The sequence below is a fragment of the Solanum stenotomum genome, chromosome 2, assembly GCF_019186545.1.
Source record: "Solanum stenotomum isolate F172 chromosome 2, ASM1918654v1, whole genome shotgun sequence".
Taxonomy (NCBI): Eukaryota; Viridiplantae; Streptophyta; class Magnoliopsida; order Solanales; family Solanaceae; genus Solanum; species Solanum stenotomum.
The window spans coordinates 5,296,033-5,320,404 of NC_064283.1; the positions used below are offsets into that span (position 1 = coordinate 5,296,033).

The 24,372-nt window shown below is 32.2% G+C and overlaps 3 protein-coding genes across 4 annotated transcripts; all 3 read right to left on the minus strand.

The window, feature by feature from the left end:
* Positions 1 to 1,563: 1,563 nt before the first annotated feature.
* LOC125854729 (probable xyloglucan glycosyltransferase 12) lies at positions 1,564 to 5,079 on the minus strand. Its single transcript, XM_049534311.1, has 5 exons — positions 3,997 to 5,079; positions 3,579 to 3,887; positions 3,163 to 3,453; positions 2,955 to 3,068; positions 1,564 to 2,849 (listed from the first exon to the last, which is right to left on the minus strand). The coding sequence occupies exons 1-5, from the start codon at positions 4,786 to 4,788 to the stop codon at positions 2,127 to 2,129; spliced, it is 2,229 nt and encodes a 742-aa protein (XP_049390268.1). The 5' UTR covers positions 4,789 to 5,079; the 3' UTR covers positions 1,564 to 2,126.
* A 10,463-nt stretch (positions 5,080 to 15,542) lies between these two features.
* On the minus strand, positions 15,543 to 20,697 carry LOC125856480 (amino acid transporter AVT6A-like). 2 transcript variants are annotated; one of them, XR_007445527.1, is made up of 7 exons: positions 20,672 to 20,697; positions 18,669 to 19,242; positions 18,269 to 18,421; positions 17,229 to 17,432; positions 16,079 to 16,544; positions 15,797 to 15,990; positions 15,550 to 15,707 (listed from the first exon to the last, which is right to left on the minus strand). XR_007445527.1 is itself a non-coding variant. In XM_049536037.1 (6 exons), the coding sequence occupies exons 2-6, from the start codon at positions 19,066 to 19,068 to the stop codon at positions 15,858 to 15,860; spliced, it is 1,356 nt and encodes a 451-aa protein (XP_049391994.1). In that variant the 5' UTR covers positions 19,069 to 19,242; positions 20,672 to 20,697; the 3' UTR covers positions 15,543 to 15,857. The 2 variants fall into 2 exon arrangements, 1 of the variants encoding a protein (XP_049391994.1); XM_049536037.1 differs by having other exon boundaries at positions 15,543 to 15,990.
* LOC125856481 (uncharacterized) lies at positions 20,460 to 23,468 on the minus strand. The gene is made up of 4 exons (XM_049536038.1): positions 23,049 to 23,468; positions 22,363 to 22,558; positions 22,163 to 22,249; positions 20,460 to 20,863 (listed from the first exon to the last, which is right to left on the minus strand). Exons 1-4 carry the CDS (start codon positions 23,345 to 23,347, stop codon positions 20,717 to 20,719), a joined length of 729 nt encoding a protein of 242 aa, XP_049391995.1. The 5' UTR covers positions 23,348 to 23,468; the 3' UTR covers positions 20,460 to 20,716.
* Positions 23,469 to 24,372: the final 904 nt, after the last annotated feature.

Here is a 24,372-nt window from a genome sequence, read left to right on the forward strand (position 1 = left end):
AAATATACCATAAAATATTAACAAAATTCTTGTTTATGACAATTAAGAGTGAACGAAAAGAGTAAATAAAAGAAGAAATACTCGAATAACGTGCTGCATTTAACGTAGTACTACACATAAAGCTCGCCTACACATTCAATTATTTTAAAAAAATCTTCCCTTGCACAATGATTATGGCGGAGTTGGCATATAAAATTATTAAGGCTAAAATAAAAAGATATTAACTATATGCTAAATTTTTAAAAAATAATAAATAGTTTGAGATAATTGACGTTCGTCAGATAATTTGAGACGGAAGGTGTAATAATAGATGAATTCCTTTCCAATTATTCCGCCGAAATTTGCATTTATGTCAACGATAACCAGCGTGATTAATTATTTCCTAATTAGAATAAAGGTCCAAGATCATAGATTTTTTTTTAAAAAAAATTATTGTATGCAATTTCACTAAAAGATACAAATAAAAAAAGTTAATGAGAATGCAGAGTTGACTATATTAAATCTACTCTTTGTCGGCGTTTTTCTAACTCCGAAGAAAAATAAAAGGTAACAAAAGAGACAAATGGATTCTAGACCCTCACATTCCTTCTTAAATTTATCTCTAATAGGGGTATTATTGGAAATTCAAGCCAAATTACTTATTCCCTCCGTCCGCCTTTAATTGTAATGATTTTTTTTTATGACAAGGGAAATCCGCAGTCGTTATCCTTTGGGTGCGCACAGGATAAAACTCCCGCTCTTATGCAATGCTCGCAAACCACATAGGAGAGGTAACCCGCACTAGGCAAGCCCGGTGCGACGAGTTCAACCCAGAAGGCAAACCCCTTGCTTTCGCTAGCAAGGGGTTTCGAACTTGAGACCTCCAACATAGAAGTCCCAAGCCCAAACATGATTTTCTTTTTAGAGTCAAACTATAAAAAATTGTTTACAATATTTTTTTCATCATATTGATATAGAAAAATTTGCAATTTATAGTACTTTTCATATAGTTTTTGAATATCTAATTTTTTTGTTTAAAATATTGAATTAATGTAATCTAATTTAACTTTAAGAATTAGTCAAATTGACTTTTAAAGGCACAACATGACAAATGAAAGAAGTGGACGGGGGAAATATTTGTTTGAATAAGTTTGCACACTTCTAACTTGGATCAGGGTCTATTCTGCGTAGATTTACCTTATGTTTCTACAAAAGATTACATTTCACATCTTCAATCTATGACTCGCAAAAACTCCCCTTCAAACAACACTTAAAAGGATCTAACCACAAAGATCTATTGCATATAATTTCTCCTTACATTTCTACTAAGGATTGTTTCACATCTCCAATCTATGACCTAATCATGGAGCAACAACTTTACCAGTTACGTAAAAACTTACTTTCAAACAACACATAAAACTATTTCACTAATATTTGCTATTTTTACTAGAAAAATAGCACATGTCATTTGCCCGAATAACATGGAGTATCATACATTTGCCGGAATAAAGTTCAGATTGTGTATGTCAAAAGACCAGATAAAAAACTTGGGCATAACATGAACTTTGGAGGAACAATGTCACAAAGATGCAGCTCAAAAGACACTATAATACTCCTAGTTATGAAAAAATGTACAATCTTTTGGTTACATAATACTCCTCCTGAGAGATTCTCCAAACAAGAAATGAACCAAGGAAGATTTATGTGTGAAAAAAAGCTGCATGCTTGCTATACTCTATTCAACTTCCACTAAATTCCTTGTTTAATGTTTCAAAGACAAATTCTTCTTACAAAAGAATATAGCCAAAAGAAAGAAGAATAAAAAAAGAATTCAGAAGATAAAGAAATTACATGAAAGAGTGGGAGGGGGTTGCTTAAAATGAACACTATTCACCATTCTTAATGGTTTTCTCTATTCAAAGATGTTGCATTTGCTCAACCATCTGCACTAATGTAACTTTGCTTCATCATCTTTAAGGGTTTCCAACGGTTCGCGGAGGCGATATAAGTGCACTCAACTCTCCACAATTTTCCCCCATTGCTTGCTCTTCTCATTTACAGTAATGTACCAAAGGTCAGGTTCAGCATCTAGTTTCCAACTTGACTTTTTCAGTTGAACTAATATTTATCCCTAAGCTATGAAAGATTTAATCGACCTGCTCACCGATCAAGTCTAGGCCAACAAGCAGGAATGATATACCTTGAAACAGCAAGAAGTAAAAGTGGATTCCTTGAGCTGATAGTAGGCTCCTTAGTGAAGCTGTCAAAAGCAAGAAAGCTAAAGCCAATTCTTTTGTGTATATTCTGTTGTGCTTCTTCTTCTTTGACGCCTTCTTCTCCTTCTCTTTAATTTCCTCTCTTAGTTCCTCCAAATCAGGCACTGAAACACCTCGTTGGTGTTTTGGTTTCCCATCGACCAACAAAGTAAGATCGCCCTCAGAGGAACGTCCTGATTTCTTGGTCGCTGTCCATTCTTCCGAAGCAACTCGCTGGTGTTTTGGTTTTTCCACAGCTAACGAAGCAAGATCACCCTCAGAGGAACGTCCTGATTTCTTGGTGACTACCCATTCGTATGCACTTCCTAGTTGGAAGAGGCCAGAGACCATGGCATTAAACTTGGTAACGGACATGGTGTTCTCGAATAGAAGGTATGGCACGATGAATGGGAAAGATTTAGGTGACGGAAGTATATTGAGAAATGACATGGTAGCAGGGACATAAGAGACAACCCATGATGGGAGCGTCGCCTCAGGAATGAACATTGTCATTGGGAGGATTATGCAAAACAGAGTGAATGAATAAAATGGCAATATCAATTTCCTCAAAAGGAAGAAAAGAAATATCAAATTGCCCTTCTTCCATATGCTTATCTGCATCCAACCAAATTGCAAGCATTATTGCTAGGCACAACATCCAAATATGCTAAAACTTAACAAATTAAACTGGAGATCACTTAAATGGAAGCATTCCAATACCTTCGATTTAATGATGGCAGGTAAACAGACACGAAACAACTGCATTGGCCCCGAATGCCATCTATGTTGTTGCTTCCTATACGCTTCATATGATTCCGGTAACTCACACTGACACTGAAGTATCAACAAATTCTTCTTTAGGCTCAAAACAAAGCAACTACTTCCAATAAAGCAATACTCGAAAGCGAAGCTTTTGCAGTGAATTTACCTCTACATCATTGAGAAATATAAATTTCCACCCATGGAGATGAGCTCTGACTGCAATGTCCATATCTTCAACGGTCGTCCGCTCCAACCAACCACCAGATTCTTCTAATGCCTTAATCCTCCATACTCCAGCAGTCCCATTAAAGCCAAAGAAATTCAGAAAAATACCATTCACCTGCTGCTCCACTTCAAAATGAAAAGCCAAATTAACGTGCTGCAATCTTGTAAGTAGATTTTCATCCTTGTTCACAAAAGACCATCTTGCTTGAACCAATCCTATGTCCTCATTATCCTACAATTCAATATCAAAACAAACAAACCACTCACATCATTAGCACATTCTACACTAAAGTGAGAGCATATAACACAAACCATACACAATTACTTGAAATTATCACATATGAAGGTAATCAATACCTTGAAATAAGGGACAGTTCTTTTAAGAAAATCAGGCATAGGCTGGAAATCAGCATCGAAAATGGTAACAAATTCATAGTCTTTGACATAGCTGCAATTCATAGCTGACTTAAGATTTCCAGCTTTATAACCCTCTCTGATCACTCTATGCCTGTATATGATATTAGCACCTTCCTTCTGCCACTTACGAACCTCTTCATTGATCAATGTCTGAGTAATTGGATCATCAGAATCATCAAGAACTTGAATCAACAATCTTGATTTAGGCCACTCCAAACAACACACAGCACCAATGGATTGCTGATAAACCTGATAATAATAATAATAATAACAATTCCCACCGACAACATAAAAATGAGTTCTTGATAAACAATTAAACACAAAATCTTGGAAAGACAAAAAATTTACTAAAGTTTACCTCTTTTTCATTACACATGGGGATCTGAACTAGTACCATAGGGTAATAACCACTACCATCACCAGACTCCAGATCCATTGCACCTTCTTTTGCTATTGGCTTAATCTTCTTCATTTTAACCCATAAACACCCTAAACATAGTACTAATCTATCCACACTTTGGATAAGAAAAAGGACAATGCAACCATTAGCTAAAAATTGAAGAGGAGGAGCAAGATACTCCACCCTAATCAACACCCATTTTGAGTAAAACCAATCAAAAACACTTTGCACAGCTAATGGATTAGCAAATGTATGAAAATCCAATGAGTACAAATACTGTAATTGAAGATCTGTTGCGCTAAAGTACCAGCCTTTGAAATAAGCTGTTATTTCAAACCCTAACAAGATTACCGACAACCAAAGAAAGATCTTTATGCAAGTATAGAACCGGTTCTTGACAGCCGGATTCTCAGTGGAGCTGTTGTCGGTAGAATCAGTCCGACCGGCAGCGACACGGCGGCGTACGACGGAGGCTAAGCTGAACAATGCTGATGCTATAGAAGTTAAACAACCAGCAGCTTTATGAGCCTTAAGAAGAAGAACCCATGTAAGCTGTTTAGCATTCTTGTTTCTGACTTTTTCACGTTTATAAGGAGACATTGAAGAAACATCATCGTTTGGTAACAAGAAATCATCTTCTGATGGTCCTTCAAGCTCAACCATTGACCAATTGTTTGGATTCTCCATTTTTACTACTACTGGTGTACCCCTATGGGTTTCTTTACCCCACCAGGTAAAAGAAGGTGCCATTGTTGAGATTCTTGAAACAGACCCAGATGGGAAAATCACTTAAAAACTGTAAAGATTGAATCTTTATCTGTTTTTCACCTCAAATCAACACAATGCTAGTAAACCCAGATGGAAAAAACTAAAGGGTGTTGGATTTTTGAATTCTTGAACTCATTTCAGAGTCCAGAAAGAGAAGAGATAAGAAGAGGCAGACACAGAGAGACACAAAAATACACACACTCACACACACACACAGAGGTTTATAAAGGGAATATGAAAATTTGCAAAACAGTACATTGAATGTAGAGAGAGAGAGAGGACCATATAATAAGAGTGAAAGAAAGAGCTATAATATAATGATATGATTTAGTTAAAGAAAACAGTACAAACAGCCCCTTGGATTACAGCTTGCAAAGAAAAAAAAAAAAAACACTTTCACAATTTTTGTTATGGTAACAGCTCAACACGTCAAAAATCAAAAATCTCAAAAGAAAAATTTGACAGCACGTTGTTCTTTTTTCTTTCAATATACCACCACTCTTTTTTTTATATATATATAAAAAATAAATAAATTACTAGAGTGGTTTAATTGCTCCTTTTTTTTCACCCTTTCACATGACCAAGAACATAAAAAAAATTTACCCAAAAATCAAACAGGACATGAAATTTTGTGGACTATTGTGTTTTTCACCTACTACTCCTTAATGGTGTTTTATAATAATGAAATCAAGAAAGAAGAATGAAATAGTAGATATTATTTTCATAATGATAATAATAATAATATAATGTGTGTATATATTTGTAGATAAACAGAAATAAAGATTCAAATGATAAAAGATCTAATGAAGCTTTAAATCCTGGCTCCTCCTCTCATGAAATTTTTTACCGTGTGAATTTCACGAGGTAATAAATCAAGATTCAAGATTTGTCTTTGATAATATAAATGATAAATTTTGTATATATATGAAATGAATACACAAGGAGAATAATATAGGATAGGAGGAGGATATGATGAAAAGGGCTTAACTAATCATCTAATCTTAAGATCATAAGATCTGGGAAATAATGAGCATTTAATTTTTGTTTTTAGCTGTAATAAATTCCTAATATATTTTTTTGTAAGAATAAAAGAAAAGGAAAGAAGAAGAAAAAAAAGAAAAATTAGTACATTTGTTTTCTTGTTTTTGGTCATGTTCGAAATTCCTTGACCGAGAAAACAGCGGGTCATTGCCGTCATCAAAGGATTAATGTCCAAATCACCCCTTTGAAATGGTACTCTCCTATAATATATGAAATATGTTTTTTAGAATTTAATAATCGTAGTGTACGGATTAACTTGTGTGGTATTGAGTTACTTTATTGATCATTAGATCAGACTTTTTAGTTCATGAAATTATATAATCCCACTTAGATTAAATTTTTTTGTGCACGAAATATATAATACACTAAGAGGTCTTTTGAATTAAAGATAACGTATGTTATAACTAATTATGATGTGACTAGTTATCTTGATATTATTTGTTCGATTGTTTTATTAAAAATAACATATGTTATTTTATTTTTAAGAAGTTGTTGTTTATAAAAATATCATTCATCTTATTTAATGAGTAAGAAAAATAAATAGTGAAAGTTTAAGGGTGTTTCTGTCATTTTAATTATTTTATCATGAGATAAGTAGGTGATTAGTAGAGTTAGCACTAAACAATTTCACTCTTGAAAAAACTTATCTCAAAACTAATTACTAATCATACTATAACGTATCTAGAATCAATAACCAAACAAGAGGAAACTACTAAATGTTTAATCCCAAAATTATCTATATTTGTCGAATGTACCAAACGACCTGATAATTTTGAGAAAAATGAATTACAACTATTTTAGGTAGACATACAACAATTAATAACTCTCTAACATGAATCTTGATATAATAACTTGAAAAACTAAAACTCAATATAATGTATTCTCTATGTTGTCAGTGTATATAATTTCAAACTCGCGATTTTTTCATGAGGACTTGATAGTAATTACACTCCATTTAGTCAACTTTTTCCTTTCGTCTTAATGGGTTTTTGTCTTTGTGGTAATAATTATACTTATCTAAATAATTAGCGTCATTCACGCTCCGCCAAAAACACAAATGCACAAACCAAAATTTGACACTTCAACTAAACAAAATTTTGAAAAGACAAAAATACTATACGAATTATTGTACGTATAAAAGAAATTATTAAGTGGTGGACCTCTTTCTCTTTTATAAAAAATAAAATAAAATTGTCTTTTTACAATAATTCCGAAAATAACGAAAGTTGCCTTGAACAAGTGGAGCTATACAAAAAGGCTGCATAAAATCTTTCCTTTTCTAAAGGTAAAAATATTAAAAAATATGGAGTAACATATTGTTACTTTTTAGAAGTATAGTACTCATTTAATGATGAAGTGAATTACGTAGAGTTATAGTGCTAATTATGGTAATATGAGATCACTTCTTTTAACCTAAATGAAACTACAAAAAATCACAATAATTGTTGGATAAAAAAAAAAAAAAAGGTAAAAGCCCATGATAATTATTAAGAGTGTAACATGTAAAGCCAAAAATTTAATGAAAAAAAAGGTAGAAATGTTGCTGTGGAAAAGTTGAGCCTATAAAAGGTTATCCGTGATGAAAGAATATAACCTATGGATTTAATAGTTTATCAATCTCTAGCTTCTAGGGTTAAGGATGTGAAAATCAGCTCGTAAAATTATAATCCATTTAATTTATTTATATGTGGACGGTTAATAATTTACTTAATTTATTAGTAATAAGTTTATTTTGACTCGTTCAGTCGAATTCATTTAAAACTTAGTTAATATATACATAGTTTTGATTGATTTTATCTAACTGTTTTTTTATCTATTTTTTATAGTCATAATATAAGGGATAAAGTTTTATTAGGTACTCAAACAAATTATTAAAAAAAAAAAAATTAATTGAAAACTTAGTAAGAATTGGACGGATTGAATTATGATTCGAGTTTTTGCTCAATTCAGCCCAAATAACTTTGAACGAGTTAATGACCTATCCATTTATTAATTCAATCTATTTTGATCTTTTCAAATTTAACACATTTCAAACTCTTAGCGAAATAAATTACGTTGTATATTTTACTACACCCTCGAATAATATGTTGTGTGAGAAATACGCGTTGGATGATGTAAGAACATTAACATGCAACAAAAAATATACAAAAAGAAGACACATAAAAACAAATCAATTTGATTAAATTATAAAGTGAAGATCTAACAAACTTCTTAACTCTCAACCAAACACCGACACTTTGCGGTCAAATACAAATGTCTAGTATACTGAGAAGATTAAAAAAAATACGAGGACGATAAATTTGTTGATCAAGTAAAAAGAGGACTCATAGAATTTAATTAAGCACTAAATACCATGAATAGTTTAACTGAGACAAAATTTTGAAAAATATGAAAAGATTGTGGAACATTAAAAGTGAATCCAACGTAGGTAAAATGTTATATTGACATTAATCATTTGTCATATAAGAAAATTGTGTCACTTTTTTAAAAAATGACTAAAAATGTGAGTTGTATAAATTAAGAAAAAGAAAAAATATAATTTATTCATATAATATTCTAATAATATATAAATATAATTAATTTTTAAGACAACGTTTTCAAAGTTTCGAAGGTTGAGTGGTCACGTGACTAAGTACACAAATGTCAATTACCTGTTATTTTCTTAGAGGTTCACTTTACTACCAAAATCCTCAGATTGGCTCCAAGTATTCATTCTATATATTATTACATTTATGATTAACAAAAACAGGAAAAATAATTTAGAAAGGAAAAATATTAATATAGTAATAAAGTAGATAGAAAATAAGCTAGAAAAAATCAAATTTTGTTTAACAACTATGAAAAATCGAAAGAATGATAATGTTGGGGTGAGAAGGCCCGGCTCAAAGATCGATAATTTGAACTAAGGAAATTGAATAATAGAAAAAATAAAAAGAGAAATAGAAAAAATATTTCACTTTTATAATTAAAAAAATATATTTGTACCTCCACAATTTCATATTGACCATATAATTAATATAAAAATATCCAATTACATAATACTATCTAATTATATATAAATCTAATATCTAGGTTAGTTTCTAAAACACTAAAAAAATATTTTGTCATCTTACTTTTTGGGACCTTGTTCTAGTCAATGTTGTCAAAATTAGACCTTCCAAAGAATTTTCTCATTTGGACCACCATCCCATAATTCAAGGAGTATTACGATAATATTTCAATTTCAAACAAAAATAAGTGCAATATCTTCTGAAAAATACTTCTATTTAGACAAAAAAAAATCTTTTTATATTACTTTGCAGAGGACAATGCCAAATGGGATTGTTTTCCAAACGAAATATAAATGGCACACTTTCAAAATTTAATTTTTTTGTCAAGTCTCCCATCTACACATGATAATTCCTTAAAATGGAATTTTCTAAGGCACGTGCGATGACTCAGCTTATGCACGTGCGAGACTACTGAATATATAAAACCGGTCGGACAAAGCCGGCCATCAACAACCACCGCTCAAACCGGTTGTTTGTTATCTTCTAATAGTAGTATTAATATTATTTATGAGTATGTGATATTATTTCTTAACTAGTACATTCAAAATTTTTATATTTTTTTCTTTTGACTTTAATGCTTATAGGTTAAGAGATCGTTTTAAATAGATCCTCGGCTCGAGCGGTTTGAAAAATACGAGAGTAAAAGAAATTCTAATGGAGATACTAAGAAAAGAAAAATATCAGCAAAAATAATAAGATAACTAACACAAAATAAATAAAAATAGTAGTAATAAGCATGTGTATCCAGCGGTTGCAAGTTCGAGTCTTGCTAGTATCATTATTTTTGTCTTCAAAGATGTGGCCTAGTGATCAATGAAATAAATTAAAAATTATGAGATCTCAACTCTCAAGTTCAAGTCCTAGTAGAGATAAACACACTGAGTGATTTATTCTTCTTGCTTGTCCTAACCTTGATGGACAGAGTTACCAGATATGATCTATTGCTGGTGGAAGGTATGAGGTATTTTCTAGAATTAAGAAAGGTACATACAAACTTATCTAGACGATTATAAAAAAAAAAAGAACAAAGAAGATGATAAAAAAAGAAGAAGAGAGAAAATTAACAAAATATTCTAAGCTAGAACCATTTTCTCCTCCGAGAAGAGAGATTTGATTACCTAACATTTTTTCTTATCATAGATTTAATATTACAATTTTTTTTAGTAAAAAAAGTAATTAATTAAGTTTGTGCCAAAAATCTTCCACTATATAAATTGAAATGAGAGAGTATATAAGTATGTAACCAATTTAATGTTGCAATGTATAGAAGATTATACAAGAAAAAGTGAAAGCAAAAGTAGTATATGAAATGCTTCATTAGGGGATCCAAAGCGTGTAGGGTCAGCTAATTGATTGAAAACCATAGAGTATTAAATTAATCCAACATATTAATCCTCAAGATTGTATTCATCATTACTGTTAGCTTTGTACAACTGGATACCTCAATTATACATCTAGGGTCCTAATTTATTGTTTAATAAATTAACAAATAGATAACTTTACTTGCTTATCCAATTAAACAATGATTAGTGACATCTAAAGTTGTCTTTTTCTAATTTGCCCGTTTGGGTTCCACTGCCAATGACCACATCACACTTTTAATGCCTTTGATTAATTTTTAAATAATGAGCAAAAGATAAAACAAATCGTGTTAAGTACGACTTTACTAAGAATATTTATGGTGTACAAAACATTATGTTTGAAGGTCAGGTGAAAGGCTGAATCTAAAAGGTATAACGTAGACAATCTATCTAATGCAAGCATTAGTAACTATTTTCACGACTCAACTCATGACCTATAAAGTGACACGAAGATAATTTATCGTTGCTCTTAAGCTTCCTTCAACGTAACGACCTTATTAGTGGAGTATAATAATTTATGAATTGAGTGGGAAATTTTATTGGTGCAAAAAATTAGTGTGTGATCATGTCTACTTATGCATCACATATGAAAAATTATTGAGTCTTAAACAACACAATTTTGAATTCCTTAAATAAAATTTGCAATGATTGTCAAAATCAACATGTGTAAGTTAATTTTAATGTGGGGATGATTGCGACCTATTGAAATGGAAATAATAAAGCTTGATTAATATTTATTTTCTTTGTCGGTGTGACCAACTTTTTTTGATTATTTAATGTTAAATAGGAGTAACTAATATACAAAAATTCAATATCTTGACGTTTGTATGATTTATGTTGGTTTTCTTTTTATTATTGGGGTTGTTGGTTGGTATTATTATTTTTTGTTCATATTTAAATCATGCCTACTCCTTTTGTTTCCCTTTTTAATTTCTTTATTTATTTTTTATAATAAAAGAATTATGGTCAACAAATTTTCAATATTTTGATGACAACCTCGTTATATTCAACTCGTACGGTATCATATACCTTGCAAAAATTACCACAACAAATCACCAGTTTGATACTATTTTTTACTATAGTGAAAAGTAGATTGAGACATAAAATCTAAATAACTGTTCTGGTTATAACAAATCGAATTCATATTGATTGCTAATACAATAACTAAAAGAAAATTCGCTTGAGCTTTCCTCTTTTCAAATATTCTTGAAAATTCTTGATCCTATTGAACCATCCAAACATAATTATTTTTCTCTATTGGTTGAAAAAAAGAATAATAAACGAGAGGACATTTTTATTTTGACTTGTGTTAGGGTAATATTCAAAGGGTTTATGCCAAATTAGTGGACATCACGTAAGAAACTATTGTTATTCGAATATTGCAACTAAAATCTAATTATCAGATGCAATGGATTGACTTCAACAAACAGAATAGTAGTATGAATTTGTTATTTTATTTAAATATATCATTTATTTAATTTAAACAAAAAATGTAGTCCACCTTTACTGAAATCGACAATACAAGTGTTGCCACGTTAGCAAAATAATGCAATAATAATAATAATGTACAATCATCGTGAACTCAATTAATATGAACTTCTTCAAATGTTGAGTACGTGTTTGAAATGAGAGTGATATTTTTTCTTAATTAATGAAAATATTTTCTAGAAGTTGAATTTCAAAAGTAATCTCTTAAAAGAAATGTTTTTTAAAAATGTCTCACATTTTTCGTAGGTGCAAGTCAATTTTTTATATTTTATTTTGACAAATATTTTAATACTTGAAGCATGTCGTTTGTTTCAATCAACATTAACTAAAATATTACTTATTGACTAACTTTAATAATCAAAAGTAGCACATAAAAGCACCCGTCCATGACACTATAAATAACATGAATTTGCCAAAGACAACTTTTGTCGATATAAAATAAAAATATATCACTAATCCGATTTGATAATAGATTATAAAATAATTGTATTAGCCATGGACAATTAGCGATATATTAGAACGAATTTCATAGTTAATTTTAAAAATCCTGTGATCCCACCTTACTAATCAAAACCAAAAATAATCTGAAAAAAGTTTTTCAAGAACATCACAAATGTTTTGTCCAATTATGTCATATTAGTCAGTTTCTTAATTAGTCGGTATTCAAAATTAACAGACTCAAATAATTCGAATAAATTCACTATATTCCTATAGATTTATTTTATTTTTGACAAATAATATGATGCGATAAAAATTAAACACGTGGCCAGAAATCGAAATGAAGGCCAAAATAGTTGTTGTCCATTGGAGATATGAATGTTCACTTTTTATTTTCTTTTTTTAAATCTTTTTCCCCCCCACTTCAAATCTCCAGTTAAGCAAATTTAGTTAGTTTTGTGTACTAATTTTGGAGGATTATTACATGATTAAGCTATAGATCTACTAGCTAATTACTCTAGTAGTAGTAGCTAATTAAAGTTATCACCATCATGAGATGTTGGGAAAAGACATCTCAATATAAATTGAAGGACAACTTATTAATGCCTTCTTGTTTATGGCATCTACAGCTGGGTTTTCTACAAATAGACACTGCTATAAAAATTATTATTTGAAAGATGTTTGTGTGTATTTTTACAGATATTTTGATTAAATTGATGAGAAAGATTAGGAAGATTCTTGATATTTCAATCTGTTTCCCACTATTTATGCTTTCGTAGAGCTGATTCAATGGAAAATACGTGGAAAAATCATGTTTAAGTACACAAATTTTCAATTGATTCGCGATAAGAAAAATCTTTATTTTTAGTAACGAGAGTTCATTTTTGAGCAATGATAAAATTAATTTTTATGTGATGTATAGGTTACAAGCTATATACTCACTATTAAACTTAAGCGTTAGAATAAACAATTTAAATTACACAATTCCTGCATTAACACAAAACACTTCATAGTTATAGTAAAAAAAAACAATATTAAAAATATGTGTGCACAGAATTTAGTTTTATATAACAATTAAACAGTTAGGTAGTATAGCATGTCATGCTACTAAGACTTATTGAGTATCTAAAATTTACTGTCTCGATCAATTCGAAAATGATAAATTATTCTCTACCAAGTTCCCTTTGATAATTATTAGCGAAGAATACTCATTTGAGGCCCTAGAACATGTACATACCGAATATAAGAATTTTTTATTTCATAGAAAATCTAGTGATGCTGATTAAATACATAGTCATTGCTATTAAAAAATAATTGATACAAAAATAAAAATTTGTACGTAGCTTCTGATCTTTGACACAAAAGAAAAAGAAAATTATTGTAATAATGAAACAAGACATGTGAGATTAAATTTAGCAACATATATATTCAGTAGGATATGAAAATCTATTTGGATTTGAGGTTAACGGAAGAAATTAGATAGTTGAGATGTCACGTTCATTATATATATACTCATTTAACACTGATCTTAGCTAAAAGAAAGTAATTTGAAATTGTCTAAAAAAATTGATGTAACAACAATATATCTCATATAATTCCACAATATTATCTTAGGTGTGATATATTAATTATTTTTAATAGATTCTTAACTTAAAAAGTGGAAAAAGTATCATATTTGATTATTTTATTTCTATTTAGATGATTGTGGAAATAAAAAAGGAGCTAGGTAAATATAAAATAATAGCAACACTATGCTTTTCTTTTCATGATGAGAATGGTATTTGAACTTATTTGTACACATCACAAATATTTCATCATCAGTTACCTTCTTCAACATCGATACTAAATAATTTTGCTTATCAAAATCTATGTTTTTTTTTTGGTTATAATTTGAATTTTGATCTCTCATAATTTTTATCCGTCAACAACTTAATGAGTGGAAGTGACATGCTTTTCCTGGCATGCTGGAATAAGATGACAAGGCTAGAATAATAGACACATGGTAGAATAATGTCATGAGTCACAAGTTAAATAAGTAATAAGTAATAAGGTTTTGGGTAGATTCCAAATGATGAATTTGGATAACTATGGAGAAAAAATAAGTCTAAAAGCACTTTTTAAAGCGGTTGAAAATTATTTTGGCACATTTGTGACAAATTTGTGAATGTTCATAATTTCATATATGTTAATGCAAACAATTGGCACGCATGTCAATGCCTTCTTAACACTTAGTTTTTCTCTTCTTTAATTTGTTCTCTGTTCTTTTTGGAATTCTCTTACACTTCATGTCTTAGATTACAAGATACCAAAAATGTTGGACAATGCCTGACAAAATAGCTAATAATAATGCCACCAAGATCTGCCTCTCAACACTTCTGGCACTGCGAGTTTGAATTTGAGGGACAAATTTTAAACAGGAAGGGATGGGCAGCACGTGGATTTTGTTTAAGTTCATATTCTTTCTTCGTCTTGTTCAACATGAACCCTTTAAACTTTAGAATATATCTCTAAATTTTGAACTTATCATTAACTCCGTTGTAAATCTCATCTATTAGAATGATATCATCTGTAAATAACATATATCATGGCATCTCACCTTGAATTTATCGCGTTAATATATTCATCACTAAAACAAATAAAAATGAGCTTTAAGGCTGATGTACGTCTTCTCTAGATCGATGAATATCATATGTATGTCCTTTCCTATACCACTCTATCACTCTTCTAACAAGATGAATGACTTTTATCATTGAACGTCCCAACATGAATCAAAATTATATATTTATATTAGCTTTTGTGAATGGGTTGTTAACAGGGGCAGACCTACAGTGGGTGAAGTGGGTTCATATTCATTAAAAAATAACACCGTATATATATATATATTTAATTAGTTTTTAAATTTTATAGGTATATATTAACTTTTAATCACACTAACACAAGTGTAACACTTGGCTGAGTGGTGAAGAAAGTTCAATTTTCCCAGCCAATTCGAGTTTGAATCTTTGTTGCCACATTTTAATTTTATTTTTTATATTTTGAATCCACTTTGTGAAAATCCTGAATCCGCGCCACTGATTGTTAAGTACTAGTTTTTTTATAAAAAATTGTTGTAAAAATATATATTCAGGGTCATTTAGTTCAAAACAAAGTGATCTTAGGATTACACTTTTAAAATTATAACCAAGATAGATGATATCATATTCTGTATGGAACATGACATCCTTTTGGTATATTTTTATCTTGATTTTAGCTAATACCCTCCTTAGATTATTATGCTGATCTCCACAACCATTTCGTAGTACATCTTTTTTACTTTATAGCACAAAAGGATTAAAGTAAACTATGTAAATAAGACTAAAGTATAACAAACAACTTTAGCTGCTGAGATCTTCCATATCTTTAAATGTAAAGTTACAACTATGTGAAAGTTCTATCAAGAAAAGTTGACAAGAACCTGATACAAACGCTCTCAATTTCGTTATGTTAGCCATTTTTCTGTGCTGTACAGAACATAGACCGATCCCTGCATCATGTATCTTCCAGTTGATATTCATATTCTCTTGGAATTAACTTGGCATCATCAATCAGGAACCAAATAATCAGTTAACTTACCCGAAACTACAATTGACAATGAACCTTAAATAGCCAAAGAATCCAACTTTATCGCGCTCTTCTAAGCTTCAACTCCAATATTGAAAATACTGTAAATGTCACTGCAGATTGCTACACTACTTGAGGAAACAGCTAACAATATCATGACCGATGACACTAGCCTGTCCCTCTTGGTTGCAATTCCATGTGTATCCCTGTGATAAATGGCAAACATGGAGAATTAACTTTGAGTATGTGAGGATGATTACAGACAAGTAGTTGAAAAGGGAAGATGGTACTCACCTAAGGACAATAGCAGCAGGAAAAATGAAACCAACAGAGACAGTAGCAGTGGCACCAGTAAACTGGAAGGCATCCCAGATGCTAGGTACACAATTTGCTCCCAAAAATATGAGACAGATGAGAGCTGCTGTGACCGAAAAGAATCTGCGATTATCATAGGCAATAGGAATTGCATAGGGAAAAAAGAGGCCATCCATATTGAGGCGAAGGGAAAAGAAGACAATTGGGAAAACGAGCATCAAGTGGATCACATAGCTCACTCGCACCACATCATTAAGTAATGAGCCGTAAGGAATTCCAAGTTCACCATCAAAGTTGGCGAGTACATCATCCAAGGTATGATCACCAAAGAGAAGGAATCCGAAAAAGCTGGTTGCTATGTATACAGTTGAGCATAACACAATTGAAGTACGGACTATTGACTTCATCTGGCTGCCATCTCTTAGCTCATTCTCTATTGGATGTACTGCAACATTCATCAAACAAGTATTAGAGTTTTGTACTTTTTACTAGTAATTTCTGGCCACTCCTTGAGCATTTATCAACACTGACAATTAGGATAAAACCATGTCTAGGAGGTGAGGTTTAGGGCAAGTGATGTAATGTGGTGGTAAACCAAATTATGACAATATGAAGTATAAGTACATCTGGCGTTCCATCCCAACTTATAACTGCGTAAAATACAATAATTTTCAATGAGAAATCTCTTCCACTATGTCCAGGTTCATGAGTGAAGATTTAATCTTTCAGGACAAAGCTCTTTCAAAAAATAAAAAGATAAAAATTGTCGACAAGAGAAACACAGAGGAACGCCTACATGTCCTCAACGAACCTGAATAGACATGCATGACTTGAAGCTCTTGAAAGAGCTGCTCACTAAAATGTAGATTAGACACTTGGGGAAAATGTATGACAAAGAAAACCTAGACACTACTCAGATATCTTGGTTTCTCTTGGATACAAGGAGACTTGTTGCCTAAAGCATGTCATACAAAAGCCTTTGAGGAAACGTCCTCAGCTTGATTGGGTATTAAGATCACATCAAAAAGGAAAATTGCATTATATATCTGCTTAATCACAGAGGAGGTTGTTACTAACGATTTTCTTTGACAAAATACTGTGTAAGTGAAGAAGCGCAGCTAGAACTTACTATTGTGATGGCAAATATAGGCAGTAACAAGTACTGGAACAGTTGTGAAAAGCTTCCAGAAAGACGCCTGATCAATAAGTTTAGGCAGTAAGCGGGGCATCCCAATGCTTCCATTAATGAACTTAACAATGACTATTCCAGCAGTGATCACCACAAATACAACAGCCAAAGCGACTGACAAAGCTGATGTGTATCTCAATGAATCTGCCCAATACAATAAAAAAAGTGTTGCATATTAGTGGCTGAGCGCAGATAGTGCATTCACAGGCAAGTATACCATCTATAAAGTAGAGAAACAAGTATAATGAAGGTGTAACATCATATTGCTGGCTGATTTAGATAGACTTCCCAAAAGCAACTGGACAACATGCAATATAATCCAAATTTCATCCCATACCACCTCCTTCAGTAAAGGCGATGTTACATCATAAGAATTTAGACTGAATGATTATGCAATAATAAGTTTAAGTTAATAACCTTATGAACCTGGACATAGAGGAAGAGGTTGTACATTGAAAATTTCATGAAATTATAGTACTTTAAGCAGTTATAACTTGGGTAAAGTGTAACCAAACACCAGATGCCCTTCTACTTCATATTTTCATAATTTGGTTAACCACCACATCACATCAACAGCCCTTAACCTCAAATACATAATTCGCATGTTCCACTATGAGGTAATATCTCACCCTAAATGATCCCTTAATCATTTTTACCACAACATACTTGTTGATTCTCATGAAGTCACATTTATATTTGCCTAACACCTCCGGAAGTAAAAAACTGACTTAAAAGTAGGTTTGACCAACTTTTAAGCCAATCCGAACACCCTCTAACTTGGTTTGAGCTATAAAACATAACATTTCGAAGATGACAATCATCAAATGCATTTGAGAAATTTTCCATATTTGTGACTACAAATACAGTTCACTTCCATTTTTGCAAGTTCACTACATCAACCTACTTTCCTTCTTTTTCAAGTATCCATGTCACAATTCATAGTAAGGTTATAAAACAAGAATAACATGATGAATGCTCACCGACGCGTTTGAATGAAATTAGAGGAGCAAAAACAAGGAGCGTAGTAAGAAGCAGTAAGTTGGACCGCGAATTCCACCAATGTTGGCCAAACCATTCTTCCGTCACACCCGAATAATGCACCCCATCTGACGAAGTCCCAGACAAAACATCTCCTGCAATCAAACAGACCACTTTTATTAGCCTACACAGATAACTTCAGAGCTACTAGATTTAGCAACTAGTAACAAAATGGAGATAACACTGCAGGTACCAAAATGTCATTTAATCTAGTGATGTTAAACATGTCACATGCAAAGTTGAAATTGAAAGATATTAAAAAGTCGACTAAAAGATAAAAATGTATTTTTTTTTAAACACATTAAAAAATAATAACAAACAAATTGAAACCGGAGAGAGTACCAATGATGATCATGTAGACAACAAGGGTGCCGAGATTGTTGATCACGATACAAGCTTGCAACAATGTACGGCCAAAGCCACCGAACGCATCGCCGGCGAGGCCAGAGTAGGAGGCGGACTTGGAAGCTCTGGTGAACCTCAGTAGCATCTCAATTGACTTCTCCGTCAGTATAGCAGCAAGGATGATAACAATAAGACCTGGAATTGCACCAAGTTGCTTGAGTGTAGCCGGAAGTGCCATGATTCCGGCACCGACAATTGTAGTTGAGAGGTTGAAGACGGCGCCGGAAAAGGAAGCTCCATCAAATCCGGCCTCGGAGTGACTGAAAGCGGCATCCTTTTGAGGCAGAAGAGGGGCGGTTTTATGGTTCCGACGGTGTTTCCGGTCGGAGTAAGTCATTCTGGTAAATTTGAGGAAAATGCAGGGGGTTACATGAAATTTACGCGGGACAGCGCTTTTATTTATGGATTAAACCAATGAGACACCGCCACGTAATCTAGAGGGCCCTTGGACAATTTCGTGTGCCTCGTCTTGTTCGCCTTCTTGGTACCAGCTCGGTATTAATAAGAATTTCTTGAAAGTTTCGAAATTAAATAAAGTCAGATCGATGAATAAAGTACTCCGCAATTATGTAAGAATTCGAGAAAGAATTGCATTTCAAGTACAATGTTCAAAATCAAATTATAAGTGATAAATCCAAATTAAAAATGAGTTGTTGGATTATAATTAGCAAGTGTATGATCATAATTTGATCTTCAAATATTTTAAAAGATTTTTTAGGATTTTCACTCATAAACTTCAAAGAAAAAAAAAATCAAATAAAACACATCTTCAAACATAACTTTAAATTTCAAATTTTTTAATAAGTTTCAAATTTCAACTTCAAAATTTATGGTCTAATCGAAGTTGAGTTGAAAATAGATTATCTAAATTAGTATATATATTGAATAAAGCAATAATTCTTTAACTCTGTAATTTCTACGAATTTAGAATGTTTCCTCTTTGGACTTTTCGTGGGTACTAGATGAATTGGAAACATTGAACATTATGATGGAGTACGTTCATTTAATTGTTTTGAAATTAAAGTCTCCATATTTCATGCTATTTATACTTTTTGCTTTTCAGATGAAGAAAAATCTCATCTTAGCAACTATGATGTCAATTAATTAATATTTATATGTATTTTTTGTATGAATGTTTCGTATGTGCACTTGATTTGACTATTCATATTCATGATCTATCAGTCACAACTTTATCATTACTTCAAAACAATATATTAATCATAACTTCATAATTACTTCAAGACCATCTTACTAAAATTTCGGAATCAGAATTATATAAGTATATACTATTATTAATATTAAAATTTTGCTCAAAGTAATGAAGAAGGTGTTGCTTAGTAAGGCGGCGACAACCAAACTTGGCCCATTTGTCCTCGTTCAACGGTCTCTTGTTGTTGAATGGGAATGTAAACAATGAGAGAATGAGTCCAAACTAAAACAAATGGAAACTATTTTCCTTCCTTTATTGAGTAGGAAGATAGGCTTTAGGAAGACATAAGTCCTCCATGCTTATCACACGAAACTCTATCTGTAATTCACTTTACCCTTTACCTTTTTCAAATATGCCAGCTAAACCAAAGCAATAAAGACGTTGCATATCTACTTTCCAATTCACACAAATCCTAATTATAATCACTTTCTCCATAGAATTCGAATCACTACTTATATTCAAAAATAAAATCACACCACTAGTGTAGAATGTTTCTACACTAGTAGCTTATAGATTACACAAAGTAATCAGTTGTCCAAGTTATTCGATTTTCAATTTCAACAGTTATAATCAGTTGATAGGATAGATCGCTCATAGCAGTGCTATAGACATTGATTGTATGCCTAAAACACATGAAACACAACTAACAAGTGCTTCCTTTAAGGGTATACATTAGCAATATATACAAGCAGTTTAAAATCCTTACAAACAAAAATAGATTTGAACTTACTGATTGATCAACACCTATTGAACTCGACTAGCAACGTCAAAGTCACTATGCGCGCTTCCTCTTGGACTTCCGCTTTGAGTTGACATCCTTAGGCTCTTGTGACAACCCACCTGATTTGGCACCCACAACAGAACTCCACAGTGCCCTTTCAACATCTGATGGAGTAAAAGAGTCTCCTTTTGCTGATAACTCCTATTAAGCAATTGCCAATGGAACATGAAATGAGATAGGTCCTCCACTTCAGAGGCTATAATAAACAATGTACCATGGGTTCAGCATAAAAGTTCAAACGACTTACAAACACTACAAAGCTTTTGATTTGGTTCACGGAAAAGCTACTTAGCATTGTGTAAAAGAGCCCGTGTTTAGTCTTGAGACATTTCTTCTCACAATATACAAACTCTAAATCTTTCCTAAAATTAATGGCTTAGGTAGTCAGGTCTTAGTTATACATAGTTTTACTTCAAAATATTATTGATATCCAAACTTGTGGAATCCATCACCATACAAAAATCAGTTCAACTCCAGAACACCATGAAATTACTTCAGATCATCACATAAATATTGCCTTCTTCATTCTTCACCATCTCATCAGGTCCGACACAAATCTTACCTGGCAACTTGCCGAAGAATCATTTTTTAATCTCTATTGAGGCCAAACCTATGATCACAAATTCACAATGACTGCTTTCCCCCCACCAACATACACAGAGCTTCTCTTTTAAATTAAAAATGGTTTTCTTCATCCAAAGGAAAGGATGTCTGAGGCATGACCATGAACCATGAAACATAGGAGAGGGGAGGGGGGGTTTAGCATTCTTTGATATCCTGGTGAATGAACAGCAGAGAAACAAGCGGCTTCATCTGAACATGGCATGCATGTAAACAAAGTCTACACAGAGCAGATTATTAATTTCTATCCTCGGGGATTTGGTCTAGAGTGAAGACCAAAAAAAGGGTGGTCTTGAGTGAAATTTAAGGGATAAATCACAAACTGAATGATGAGATACACGTGCATTGTGAAAGCAGAAAACCACATACTAAACGACGTACAACTATGGAAACAGGACAATGATGGTCTGATATCCATGCATAAGCATTACTGTCCTAGCTAATCAAATGAACTTCTGATACTAGAAAGAAAAAGCATCTTTAATCAACCAAACATTCAGATGGAAGCTAGAATCAGAAAGATTACAAAAAGGTTTCCTGCTTTATAATAGAGAAATTAGAGGAATATTGTGTGGTTCACAATCAGGCAGGCATTTAGATGACAAAAAGAGATGTGCATATATGTAATGGAGGAACCTGCTGTAATCTATGTTCTACATTACACCGAAATTTAGTCCCTCTGTCACATATTCCAAATGAATCAAATGAAAGTAGTTCCAGTTAGAGCAATTTGATGATCTCATTCTCAAAAAAAAAGGCAAGCAACACCCAGATGAAAGCATCATTATACCTAAAACATAGAGAAAAAGTCTAGCTAACCTTGGATTTTGCCTGCAATTTGTCCACTAAAACTAGATACTGTTTCAAAGTATAGTCTTTTGAGTTACCAATTGCAGCAACCATTGCCTATCAAAACAGCATTTTCACATAAATCAAACATTTTAGTACACTTCAATTAATAAAATATTACAGAGAATCAAATAAAATTTTCTATAGCAAAAAGGTCATGACAAATTTACTTCATCCGACATAAAAGGTGCAATATCCGGTGCATAAGCAGCCAGAACAGCAGAGGCAGTAGCTGGACCAACGCCTTTCAAGACAGTTAGTGCCGAAATAGCTTTTGAGATATCAGGTAGAGACTGAAATGCCTTCTCCGAAGCAGATCTCACAACAGCATCGTCCAGTGATGACACAAAATCCAACAACCTAGGCCTGAATGACAATTATCAAATGTTACTTAGAATTTTCTCATAGCCTTAAGTACCACATCTTAATATACTCACTCCATTTAAATTTACTTGTCTTACTTTCCATTTCAATTTACTTGTCTTACTTTCCATTTCAATTTATTGGTCTTAATTTCCTTTTTAGTCTGTTTCAAAAAGAATGTCTTTTTACTTTTTTAAAACTCTTTCATTCTAACGACATGTTTAAGATCATGGAATTATAAGGCATTTTGGTACATTTAATGTATCTTAAGTCTAAGACCACAAGATTCATAAGTATACCTTGAAAACCAGACAGACAAATTGAAAGGAGTAACATATTATGTAGGTAATTCTTCAAAATACAGTAAATTAACTACAAAAAAAAGTTGCACAAACCAGAATACTTACACATAATCCAATCAATATACCATAGCAATTATCAAAAGTAAATACATATATTTTGGCAAATGCTAGATAAAGAGAGAAGTAGCAACCTCCATTTGCCTCTTGTAAGCTTCCATTGCATGAGCTTGGAGAGTTCGGGAGTTGTGATGTAACTAGGGTTTCGTTGCTGGAGAACGCCGGGAAGCTCATTCCGGTAGAAATCATCGAGAGAGACGAGGTTAGGCTTGTTAAGTGACTCGATACTGGCTCCGTAAGAAGATAGGGCCTCCTTCCACTGTTCCGAATCGGAGCATTTGAAGTCCATCGCCGGCGAATACAGTTTGGAGCTCAAAGAGGAACTATCGCGCCATTTTCTATATAAATGTGAAAATTTATGTGGTGCCACCATTAGTTTCTTGAAAATACAAAAGAGTCCACTAGGTTTCGAAAATTTGATTTTTTTTAATCTTAGGCTTGACGCTGGAATGGCTCTCTCGAGCTTGACACATGAGTAACTCTGATATCATGTGTAACGGTTCAGCCCACTAGATATATCGTCCATTTTGAATTTAGGTGCACACGGCTTTAAAGCGTGTCATTAGCGTGTAAGGTATACTCACTTATATATCCAAATTTTTTCTGTGTTTTGTCTATGTGAAACTTCTTGTCCTAAGTTGGATTGTCATGGTGGAATTTCTATACACATCATTTGGAAATTAAATAACTTTAATGCCCTATAAATAGAAAGAAAGAGGTTAAATAAGCTTTTGAACCAAGTATATTTGAGATAGAGGACTAGCTCATTTATTGAGATCCGTAATTTTCAAGTTTGTAGCGACGGATTCAAACTCTATCATGTATTAGCAATAATAAATAAAAACTCTTTTATGATAGCAGTTACTTGGGTCTTTACTTACTATTTCAATCTTATTCATCATTTTGCCATCTTCTTTCTCGATAGTAACAGATGTAGAATGCATGTATATGAATTCAAAGGAGGAACCCAATAGTTATTTATATAATAGAAATGATTGTGAACTCGAATATAATTGTATATTAATGTGAAATGCTAATAGAATTCATAAACATTAAATACTGAATTTCTATGTACCTCAATCTAGACAATAAAACTAGAATAATTTCTCATCCAATATTCAAGAAAATTGTTAAAGACAAACACTGTTGAAGCCCACATCACTGGAAAAGCCTGAGACTAACAAGAGGACCCAAGTAATAGATCGTCTTTCACTCTGCGCATTTGGGCCAAAGCCCATTCTTTATTATTATTAGGAAAAAAGTTCATAATAGCAAGATATGCATAATTACGAAACGTAGAAACATTTCAATTTCAAAACATAGTGAAATACATTATATACACTTGCATAACAACAGTAAGTTATAATGCATTTGTGTGCATTGTAAGTACTTTTTCTA